This window comes from Vanessa cardui, chromosome 6 (genome assembly GCF_905220365.1).
Source record: "Vanessa cardui chromosome 6, ilVanCard2.1, whole genome shotgun sequence".
In the NCBI taxonomy this organism is placed as follows: Eukaryota; Metazoa; Arthropoda; class Insecta; order Lepidoptera; family Nymphalidae; genus Vanessa; species Vanessa cardui.
Genome location: NC_061128.1, coordinates 7,971,668 through 7,984,161, shown reverse-complemented (window position 1 = coordinate 7,984,161; position 12,494 = coordinate 7,971,668). Strand labels below are relative to the sequence as shown.

The window sequence follows — 12,494 nt, the reverse complement described above, 5'->3', positions numbered from 1 at the left end:
AATGGCTTTACGGATAGCCATGGAATTTGCATAGAAATTGAGTGAATAGGCTCTCTGCCCGGTCATTATGTAATTTTTCTTTACAATAGACGGCACATAAACCATTCATATAAATTTGTGAGCCACGTATACATAAACGTAAAATAAACGTTTTTATACCTTTTTAAATTGGGTAACTATTATTAAAATTCAACTTTTAGCAAGCCTGTTACTTATAGATTTCTCTGATACTGTCTGATAATAAAATTATGTAGGCAAATGAAGAAATACAAATTTAAAATTTAATAGATGAAGACAAAAGCCACACATGTTTCTAGAGAGGCAAATATAACAATAAAAAAATAAAAGAACTACATACCCGTGACTAATCTCGCCATTTATTTCGTGAAACAGACTATCCTTTTTTTACTAAGATTAAACGATCACGGTAAACCTTCGCCTCTACGGTAACATGTCAGTTAGATCCGATACAGTACTCGTATAATGTATACAACGATATAATCAATTTCAAATTACTTTAATTACGTACTAATTCCTGTAGTATTTTTTTTCTAGTTTCCTTTACTTATCTCCTTAATTATTGTAATAGAAGCCAGCGATATGATATTGGTGATATTTGTTGCAAACATATAACTCGGATAAGGAGAGGTCATTATAAAGTTATTGCAAAAGGTCCGTATATTTTTAAAGACGCACTCGATATCAAGACCAAGGTTACGATAATTTCTACTTTTTTTAAAAAAATCTTCAAAAAGATGTAAATTTGAATCAAGTAAAATAAAATTTGAATGTGCAATATTGCTTTAAATACGACTATCTGATTGCAGGAATTTAATAGTAATGAAACTACAACAAAATCGCGTATGCTTTATTTGCTACATATTCTTTAATAAACTTAAAGCTAAAATAAATATATCAACAATATTATGTGATTTAAATAATTTAATAACATAAACACAATATGTATTTAGGTAAGTCATTATTTCAGTCTTTGATATTATAAGCCACTATATAGTCATTCTGTAAGCACAAACTCTAATCTTGACACAGAACTGGATCGCTATATATCAGGAAACGGTATGCGTTGTGCGATAATTAGTTTACAACATTCTATGAACATTTTAGATCGAGGATTTGGTGTCAAAATTTATCACAGAATAATTTTGCTAATGTCTAACGATCTTCCACCGTAAAAACGCTGTCGCAGGACGACGTTCTTGTGCTAGAATCTTTAAGGGACGTTATTACACCGTTTCTTTCCATTTGTCAGTGTCTGAGATCATCATCGGTCTCAACAGCCTCGCAGCTGTGGTACTTCGAGGAGGTGTCCGGACAGCTGTCGGCGATTGAGAGGTCGTCTGAAGATCCCGCTGGCGCTTCGTGGGCCGCGAGTGGGATTAGTTCCTCGTCTGCTTCAGGATAGGTTGCAGTCACACCGTTGCGTTTAGCGAGGTTTGCCACCGTATTCTCCGTGTCTCTAGACCAGTAATCTGTAAACAAACGGTTTCTGATCATAAAACTATTGCTAAAAGTGTTCTTCCCATGACAAGCCACTTAAGAAAGTAGCTTTTAGTTTTAAAGTTGTAACTTTGTTTTTTACATTATACTCTATATTTCTGTTGTGATATCATGAATGTTAAAATAACACTGTATGTCTATTGCTCTTTCAGGGCCAAACTCAACCGAATTTAATAAAATTTTGGTATGAAGCCAGTTTTAACAGAAGGACATAGGCTGCTTTTTTAAGCCTGACGACCAACCATCGGTGATTATCAGTTTTTTTTTATAAAAAGTGAGAGCTGTAAACTAAAATATATTATGTGAAAGCATTTCATTAGCTTTCTCATCCTTGAGAAGGCTTAAGGTGTGAGTGTCGAATCAAAGTGGTATGATAAACTCCTTATCGTCATTGAAATTTGGAAACACGATCAAATATACCTACCGATTTTGAAAACAAAACAGACACGCTATAGTCATACTTATCATTATAACACTTATAAAGTGTCAGTATACCAAAAAATTCGCTAATTCTTTTTCTAAGAATTAGCGATTGGACAACAATTTTTATTATTAAGAAGGATGAAATTATAAAAGTATTAAAATTAATGTAATACGAAAAGTCGTCTCTCACAGAATGGCCGACAGATGCAATATCTAATAATTTAAGAAAGCCAATAAATACCTTTCTATCTACTGTGTATAATTATATATACTTTGTAATGAGGGCGGGAGTAGCGGTGGAGAGAAGGGGACATGACGGTCGGTATAAGAGTACCTATAATGCCGATTGCAGTCACGGCATATGTCCATTTTTAAAACATCTTCTAATTATTAGCAGTAGCTTAGCTAAGTGATTTGCTTCACAAAACTTAGCCCTAACAGAACGTAATTTAGATCGCACTTACGCAAATTTTTGTCGTGGCTATCAGCCAAAGTTACGCTTTTTACAATCACACTAACACTTAATCATTCTGTTTTGGCATCGACTAAGAATTTCTTTTATATTTAAATGACGACAAAAATTATAGAAAATGTTAAATACATAGAGTAACATATATCAAATATTTGTTCATTGGATTAAGTTATACTCGATACATAAGTATTAATAGTGCAGCGTCGTTGAATTTTAAGTACCAATAAATAAAACGAGATGTAAAATATCTTTATAGCACCGCAGTAATTTCCTTAGCCAAAGTACCGCTGATAGCTCAACGGTATTGATGTCAACTCTGCAGGTTCAATCCTGAAGCCTTAGACTATTGTAGCACACTCCCAATAGAAATAACTTAATTAGTAATTATAACGGATGAATAGCGTATATTAATTATTTTCTACCTACCTCATAGACTTAGTATTAATCATATTCAATTTTAATGTCTTATGTCTAAGTCTGTCTGTCTGTCAATCTTATCCCTAAGTTTCTTGTGATGTTTTTCTTTTTGTGTGATATGTTTCTTTTTTTTAGTATAAGGGCTTTTTAGTTTTTAGTTTTTGTTCTTATCATTTCATTTATTTATTTTCGTGTGCGCGCATGTGTATATGTTTACCCAATAGTCAGGGGACATCTGAAAATCAGTGCTGTGCATTTAGCACAGCTTATACTGAGATGAACCCCTTGCTACCTACACTGTGTTCTTTAAATAGAATTTTTTTTTCTTCCTGTATAATCTATGTAATGTATGTGTGTAGAAAAATAAATGGTTTAAATGGTTTATTTTTAAAACATCCCGACGTTTCGAGCACTTTGCAGTGTTCTACCCGTGACCACGAACACTGCAAAGTGCTCGAAACGTCGGGATGTTTTAAAAATAATTAATATACGCGATTCATCCGTTATAATTAGTTTTATTTAAATGTGTAATAATCGCGAAAATTTAAGACAACATTAACTTAATTAGTGACTTACTCGGCCTCTTCTCCGGCGGTACCGGCTGCACCGTAGTGGGCGGCGGCGGCTTGTTCGCTGACCGCAGTTTCCTCGGACTTCGTGCCAACGCATGCGATATACTCGGCAGTCGTATGTCTAAATGCGATCCCCTTTCCGTGACTATCTTATTGTTCATAGCATAGAGTTTAGTTGTTATATCTCTAGCGATCAATGTCGTGACAATGCACGCGAGATACGGCTCCTTCACGAATAAATATTCTAAGGAGCTACGTTGCCAATATACGTAGCGGCACGATGACGCCGCCACTATTGAAACCTGTGAAATGACGCGTGCATTGATACGAATTCAAATCAAAATAATAGACTGCATGCAACTAGCACGTGACAAAGACGAAACTCATTATCAGTGTAAAAAAACTTTTCTTAACAAATACACGTTTCGTATTAAACCATCCAGATCTTATACGACTATTTTTTTGCAATTATTAAATTAGAAAACATGAAATTATTTTCCGCTGGACTGTAAAATTACTTGTAACACGAAAGCTGATGTTTGTTTCACGTTATGTTTTGTGCATTCGATAATCGCTATATAAATGCTTTCGGTAAATTGCTCGGACTTGCATTTCGCGATAAACAAACAACGTCACGGATATTCGCTATAGTCGAAAGTGTTTAGAGTTCATCGATATTTAACCTAGTTTCTTTATGTAGCCACTTTATCCTTTATATAGTCGTATCAAACGACAATTAGGTCACCGGAGTAAAGTACCTACAGTACGCGAAAATTACTATCAAGTACTTGTTAACATGTTCGTAAAACTCATATCGCATAAATTATTCCATAGAAAGTTAATAACAATAAATAATATGATTAAAAGTTATAAAGTCATGTTTTACTGTCGAAAATAGAAATACTATTATGACGTATTTTATTTAAATGTTTATAGCTTGAAGAAACGTTCTATTAAAATAGGTTTTTATTATTCGAAAGCTATTTCATTATCTGAATCATTTATACTTACTATTAGTACCTTATGTGGATAGTAAAATACAATCTCGTTTCGTTTTATGTTCACATCATCCTAAGTGAGTTATAAATACTAGACTTTATGTGTCAAACCATCACTTTGTACATTGAGGACAAACTTCGTCTACGTGGAGTAAAATAATAAATTTTAGGTCTCTAGAGATAAAACTCGACTTTGGCGAACTTGTAGTTATATATCTACTTTTATCTACTACGTATATGTATACTACTATATTATTCTCTTGTACATACTATGTTATGTACATATTCATATCATTGTATTATAAGTCATAACAATTATAATAAAAATACCCTTCATTAAACTTTAATTTATAAAATACAGATACAAATGCTAATCAAATTAGTACTCTACGGCATTATTAGTAATCTACGGCATTGAACAATACTACTTTTTTCATTTATTTAATTATTCGAATAAAGCTTAAAATTGCTAATTTTCAAATTAACTACTAACCTGATATAAATAACTAGCTATTGATCTATATAGATACCGCGACCTTTATACAGCGACGCGCGTAACATTTCACTGAAAGGGCTCGAGAGATATAAAAGAGGCTTTTACGAATACTTAATTCATAAAATTCTATGTTCGTAACTACATTATTTAACGACTCGCTAATGACGTCATCTTACATTTCCGCAGATTAAAGACGAAAATGATAAAGTCTACGTCAGTAAAATTGTTGATATTGATTGATTTCACCCCACAGCCTACACCTACACCGAAAGTGTATTGACGGATAAACAGTGTAATGATGTCATCGACATTTTGCGAACTTAATATTTGCCTTTAGCCTTTCGACGTGCGAGTACTTTTATTATTTACGAGTATATTTTATGTAACTTTAAATGTTAATATTTCAATAACGAAAAACACGATAACACATTTTTTTATTCGCAGTAGTAAAAAATATTATTCCTATATCTTTAGGTGAAGTGAAACATCCCGGAAGGCAATTCTACTAATACAATTTTATTGTTCTGTTTCCCTATTCTAATTACACAACGATTCAGAATCAAAAACGTGTCGGAATCATGATGAATAAGTAGAATTGCTGGCTCATTGGAATTAAATGACAAAATATATTTTATAAAGACGTCAGAAACACATTTTTATTACAAAAAAAAATCAAATAAAAAATCTCACCTTAAATTTTTCGTCAATCGTAGCTCTACTCGATTCGAATTCCGGTGAATCGAGAAACTCACACGGCAATATTGGATGAAGAAATTGATGTCCGCTCATAACGTTAACCTATATAACACACATATTAAACATTGCTTCATTTTTACTATCGAAGTATCCAAAAGAGCATGCAGTAAAAATAGACTCTAATTCTAAATGCTATTAAAAGTAAAATGATAAATATTAATGTTGTAGTACCTAAATTACTAAATCCTTAGTGATTTATTCCCTAGCTCTTGAGGATGTGTATGGGATATTTATTATCAAGATGCGTAGACCATCTACGATACGAACGGCGATGGAATGTTTAACGCGGTTTAAATCGAGAGGCTGAGTAAAAAAATATTACAGTCTATATTGATCATTATCGCTGTATACAAATTTACTTTTTTCTTCTGTAATTATTTTGAGTTTCTTTTTCAGTATCAGTCAGTCAGTATTAACTTAATTTTACATATTCTATAGATCATTTATATATTGTCTCATAAGTAAATTAGTGCTAAAATTGAAATTTTCCTTTTATTACCTTCGTTTTTTTTTTTATTAAGTGTAGCAAATTCATTGGGTTAAGTGTAGCAACTGTGTATGACCGTAATATTTTGACCATTATAAAACGATATTTCAAACGTAAAATCGAAAACATTATTATATGTATAAGTCTGTATCTACATTACTACTTAATTAGCAACATTCTATAGCAATACTTCATGTGCTCATAACGAATTCAGCTGAAAGTACATAGAGTACAGTTGATGTATATAGTTTTAGCTGTGTAGTCAGAAGCACGTTCTCGCCGTTAGGCTCACTCGTATAGCAATAGGTATTCAAAGCAAACATTGGCACGTGCACCCACAAAAATTGTTTTAAATTTCTCCGCTGTGTAACGATCCATGAAACAGGCTTGCAATTTGCATAATTTGTAAACGAGGATAGTGGTTCCACTTAAGTGATTCTTCCAAGATAAGCTATGAAATACGGTAATGGAGGTAAGTCCACTCGTAAATACTTAATCAACAAGTACGCCAGACCGAATCGTTAATATAACATCAAATTTTTCTTACTAGTGAAATAAATACGATCAACTTACATCCTTTTAAGGAAATCGTAAGAGTGAAAAGTTGCCACGTTCAATCTGTATAATTAATTGTCTGTATTTAGTTAAGTATCCGCATATAGAATAGACTTTAATATAGTTCTATTCACATTTGTAGTAGTATTTACCAGACCAGGTGCAATAGACAGATACATTAATATACTGTCTATAATCATGGATTATCATGGTGGTGGTGACCACCACAAAGTAATGAGGATCCTAGAGCTAATTTCTAACTATTAATTTCGGCAGCCTAGTCATACTGGCGTACTGTCGAATATTACACACATCATACAATTTACAACTTTTTAATAGTGTGACATGATACTAACAATGATACTTAACACACTCATTAAAAATAAGCTATCACTTATAAGACATTTTTTAATATAGGTTACCATTGACGTGTAAGAGATGTTACCCATTATTGACATCGCCAACATGCCGCCAACCTCGGTAACTAATATGTTACATCAATTATGCTTGTTGTAACACTGGTTCACTCACCCCTCAAACCGAAACACAATATTACTAAGTATTACTATCTGTCCAAAGGACATGTGGTAGTGGGTGGTACCTACCCAGACTGGCCTGTGGGAAGACTACCAATGCGTAAAAAATACGAACAATTAATACCTAGCTTGATCTATCTATCAAATATATTTTAGTTAATTTTACCAAAATTTTTCTCATTTCTTTTATTAAATGTGTATATTTATTGTGTATCCCAATTTATATTATTATTATATTAAGAGATCGTTCAAAGACATTAATTACGAACTATAATGCATATGAAATTATTTTTAAAATGAGATACCGCAAAACTAACTTAACACAAAAAGAAACTCAAAGTATCGCATAAATTTTAGTTTACACACATAAACAACGTACAATTTTAAAAGGTTTTAAAATGGTCATGTTTTTAAATATATGTCATGTCTGCCCCGTTAGACGTCTGCCTCGCTCGATATTCGGTTCGCCTCGGTTCGCTATTTTTTTGCAATGAATAACGTTTTTAATTAAATAATTGAATCAATTACACGTCTAGACTTTTAAACGTGAATGTTACACAAATTACCGAACACAATTCGTATTAATAGTATTCTTAAGATATAAGATGATATTTAAGTTTTCTAGAACTTTAAAATTATATTTATATGTATATATATAATTTTATATGTACTATGTAGCTGCCCATTCATGAGGCTATTTTTTTAAATAGGTAAACCCAGTAACCTAACTGGTCCAAACTCAAACATCACAACTTTTTGATCCAATCACGTAAAAGGATACTATCTGTTTTACTTCGAATAGGTAAGTGGACTAGCAAATGGGCATAGATTTTCTCATTAAAAACTACGCCACTAACCTATGAGCATACCATTCAAGCATTCACAAAACCCACAGCAAGTAAACAACCACAACTACAGAAGAATACAATAAATATATAAAGAATAATTAGTTCATTAATATTTTCAATACCTCTCTCCAGAGTAAATTACAATGTAATTCTCGTCTCGTACTTTTAATTTACTACATAAACATTACATACAAAAAATAAATGAAGTATATATAACCTTGCCAGACAGCAACAGGCCGAGTCGGTCCGTTTTGGTAAGGTTTTGCATCGCATAGGCCTCGCCGGCGTGAAGGGACATCACGTGCGCGAAGTCGGGCGACACCATGCGCTTGAACTGCAGGCGCGATACCTGTGTAACATCACTGGGTACGCTGCCGGTATACGTTTGTACAAACATTGACTGTTATAAGCTCTAGGGATATATTTTATAACGAGGGTTGTAAAAAGTTCGCAGTCTCTAGTAAAATTATTTTCTCAATTTTTTTTTGTTACGGTATATGTTTTGGTACTTATGGCGAAGCGAATGAAGACTGTGCTAAGCTCTTGTGGTTTTAATTACCTAAAATATAAACATACTGAATCCATGATAGCATGTATACATAAATATATATTGGGGACTCGACAAAGACCATAATGATGCCTTCGTTACAGTGTTATAAAAATATAAACACATACTGAAGCCATGATACCATGAATCCATAAATATATAGCGACAAAGACCATAATGGTGACTTTGTTGCAGTGTTAAAATAAATAAACATACAACGTAAACTACTGTTATGATATTTACTACTACTTAAATTATAGGTATATCATAATCTCTGAATATCATGATTTAATAAGGCAATTCATTACTGGCAAGGAAATAGACTAAGTAGTTTTCTTACATCTTTAGGACGTCATCGTGGCGTCACCTCGGCGAAGTTTAAAATGTTACTATGATGTTTCTCCATGGAAATCAATTATATTTACGCGACTGAGGATTCAATTTCGTAATTGTGGTTACGAATTGCAGTCTGTATCTTACCCAATTTTCAAAATCTACAAAAAATTTTCAACAACGACAAGGAATAGCAATTTTTCTTTAAGTCAAAAACAAAAATCAGGTTGATCAGTGTAAATCTTGAAGAATCTCTATTTTTAAAACTGGATTAAAAGCTTTGGAGAGCAGGTAAGCAGGAGATAAATGATTTTAACGTAGTTTACTTTTTACTTTAGACTTAGTCGCGAACTTTTTATTCCATCATCCTTAATAGATTTTAGCTTAATACCAAACAATACTAAATAGTATTTTAAAAAAAAATTAGTAGTTAATTAAAAAATCTTAATCAGATGGTAAATATTATTTTTGGTTTTTGACTTTACATTCATGCCAAAGTTATTGTTTAATTTTCTTCAAATTGAGCACTTGTTAAAAACAGTGAAGTTTCCGTACGTAACATTTAAGCCCTTAACACTTAAGTGAGTCGTTGCTTTATGTTCATTAAAGCCGTGCAAGTGCACTTTCAATATAACAGAGCTACAATATGTAGAGTATTGACTAAAGCTGATTTGCGAGAAGATTAGAGCCAGCTTCGTAATAGTATTGGCCTTAATGATTTGCCTAAACTTTGTGATTCTAATGGCACGAACAATTAATGTAGGTATTTACTTTAGTTTTTCAAATTTAAAAACAGAAATAAACGTATTACATTATATTAAATTACATGTAAACATACAGCAATGAATTATGCTCTATTTTGTATTCTAACGATGAATTACTGTTATATGGGTTCAAAATAATCTTACCTTAAAAGGTTCGAAAAGGGTGTGGTAGACTTCTTCGAGTTCTGGATCAAACTTGACGGGTCTCATTTCGTATACTAAGTAAACGACTTGAGCTAGGTTTAAGAATACGAAGCCAAAGTTCCAGGAGAAGGCGTCCGGTGAACAGATGACGTGCCAGGCCCATATAGAGTATAGCATGAAGCCTGCCGCAAACACAATACATCACTTTATTGTGTGCTGTAAATATCTGCCTGTATATGTATGTGCTAGCTGCTGGCGCTACGGGCGACCTAGGTCATGTTTAACTAGAACCACACCTTTGAATAGCTAAGAAATAATTAATGGATAAAAAGCATTCTTATTCACTAATAATGGCAATGAGATCCTACTCATAGTTTCTGATAAGAAAATTACTATTTGTATTAATTTATTAGACATATTTCTAACCTATAATAGAACGATAGACAAAGAATTAGGCCTGGTGGTGCTTACCACCACCCATAGACCGATGTTTTGTTAAATACTTCGCGAACCGTGACAACTAAAATGACCCATACTAAAAATAATACTCTTATCCATTTAATATAATTTTCTTACATTTCGTACATCGTAAACCGATGGGTCTAACAGATTTTTATGCACTAAGAAAGGATTATTCAAAATTAATCTTGTATGGAGGAAAGTTTGTTTAGTAATAATGTACGGAAGTACGTCATTTTAGACTTTCGTAAACAAGCAAATTGATATTTATACTTCTTTCTAAAGTAAAATATATTTATAGCATTGTTTTATAAAATATATTACCTAAGAGGATTCAAAATAGGACGAATGTACGGATGTTCTTCATATGACAAATAAAAAAGTGGAAAGCTATATTTAGGAACCAGCATTCATATTAAATTAATATTTCGCTGTTCCGAACAAAAATAGACATTTTTTAAGATCAGTGTTATAATATAAAGGTCATTTATTTTTAAAACCTCTTAGTTCCAGTTGTTTCGTTATGTTGGTAGCATTTCTTAAAGCCTTAAAAATTGCTGCAATTAACTAATGCGTGTTCCTTAATCACTCATCATTTTGTGATGTTGGAACGAAAACTAATCACTAATTTTATTTTGGCTGTAATAATGAAAGGTTATAAGGGAAAGCATTTTATTGCGTTATTGGGGCAGTTTAAAAAAAACAATAGCATCCTGACTCCTAAATCAAAATACGGCTTTTTTATTAGCAGGGTTACACAGATACGTGACGTAAGCAATGTATGTTCAATGAAAAATAAATCAAAAGTTCACAATAATGTCAATTCAAGATTAAGTCTTATCATATTGCCCTTCAATGGGTTTCAATTCGTTTTTATTGTTATTCTAAATAAAACCAAAAATTATAATTCTAATGTTGTCTTAAATTTTCGCGAGTATTACATATTGAAATAAAACTAGTCTACCCGTGACCACGAACGCTGTTAAGTGCTCGAAACGTCGGGATGTCCAAAATAATTAATATACGCGATTCAAATCCGTTATAACTAGTTTTATTTGAATTATAATTCTATTGTAGTGTTTTCTACTGTTCTACTATTCTACTGTTCAGAATTCTAGCTAAAAGAACCAGCCTAGGCTTATATAGTTAGGTAGTTATTCACCATGTAATTTAATTACGCTTTAAGAACTCTATACTATTTTCCTTGATATGGGTTTAAAACAACACAATATTTGTATCCTAGTACCCTAGATTAAGACTAAAATCTATTGAAGACTTGAGTTAATGACTGAGGCTAAGACAATGCTATAGACGGAAAGTAAAAAGATTTTTATACAATTGTTTTTTAAATATAAAAAAAAAATCCTCAACATAAAACTGTATTGTTAGATTATGATAAATAAATAACAGTATATATTTTTTCAGCAATGAGATGTACGTAAAAAATCGTTAAAAACAAAGAAAAAAAAACGATGTGTACAAAATAAATTTTATCAAGCAATCGTTATCATAATGATAAAATCCTGAAGCTTACCAAAAATCAAGATAGTATGCATCCAAAGTTGCCCTTTTTTGGTGCTCGGGGCGCAATAAGCAGCAACAAACAGCATATTCGACAACTGCATTAAAATGTAACCCGGTTTACTTATCAAACTTATCATTTAAATTTAAATCTACTTCAACTGAAATCACCTGAAATAGTGGATGCTGAGGGACTCTCCATAAAGGACACCAAGGCCAATACCACGGTCCTAAAGAGAATTACAATTTGATCTTAACAAAATGTAATCAAGATATTATAGACAGTTAGTTATATATATTCTTTATAGTTAATGTATGGTTTACCTGACGGCATTGTATAATTTATTGAACCAAAGTCGTGAAATGTTCCATTTTCTCCTGGCCACGAAAAATTGTATTCGCCTATTTCTAAATATTCACTTTTTGCCGCCGATAAGCTGCCTTGAGGCATTTCAAACAACTATATAATGTTTAATATCGAATAATAATACTATTTTCACTAAAAGCACACTTTAATTAATAATTTTTTAATACTTATTTGGTTTATAAGATTGGCGCCAAAATCGATATTTTACATGAAACAATGCCACCATAGAATGTGTAGAAAGGTTGCTGTATAGCCAATGCGTTGCGCAATTTCCGCTTTCC

General features: G+C 32.2%; 1 protein-coding gene across 1 annotated transcript; it reads right to left on the bottom strand.

Annotated features, from left to right (window-relative positions):
• Positions 1-854: 854 nt before the first annotated feature.
• On the bottom strand, positions 855-12,459 carry LOC124530454 (popeye domain-containing protein 3-like). The gene is made up of 8 exons (XM_047104627.1): positions 12,171-12,459; positions 12,018-12,076; positions 11,860-11,944; positions 9,867-10,048; positions 8,296-8,427; positions 5,587-5,694; positions 3,407-3,704; positions 855-1,490 (listed from the first exon to the last, which is right to left on the bottom strand). The coding sequence occupies exons 1-8, from the start codon at positions 12,295-12,297 to the stop codon at positions 1,267-1,269; spliced, it is 1,215 nt and encodes a 404-aa protein (XP_046960583.1). The 5' UTR covers positions 12,298-12,459; the 3' UTR covers positions 855-1,266.
• Between the last annotated feature and the right edge of the window lie 35 nt (positions 12,460-12,494).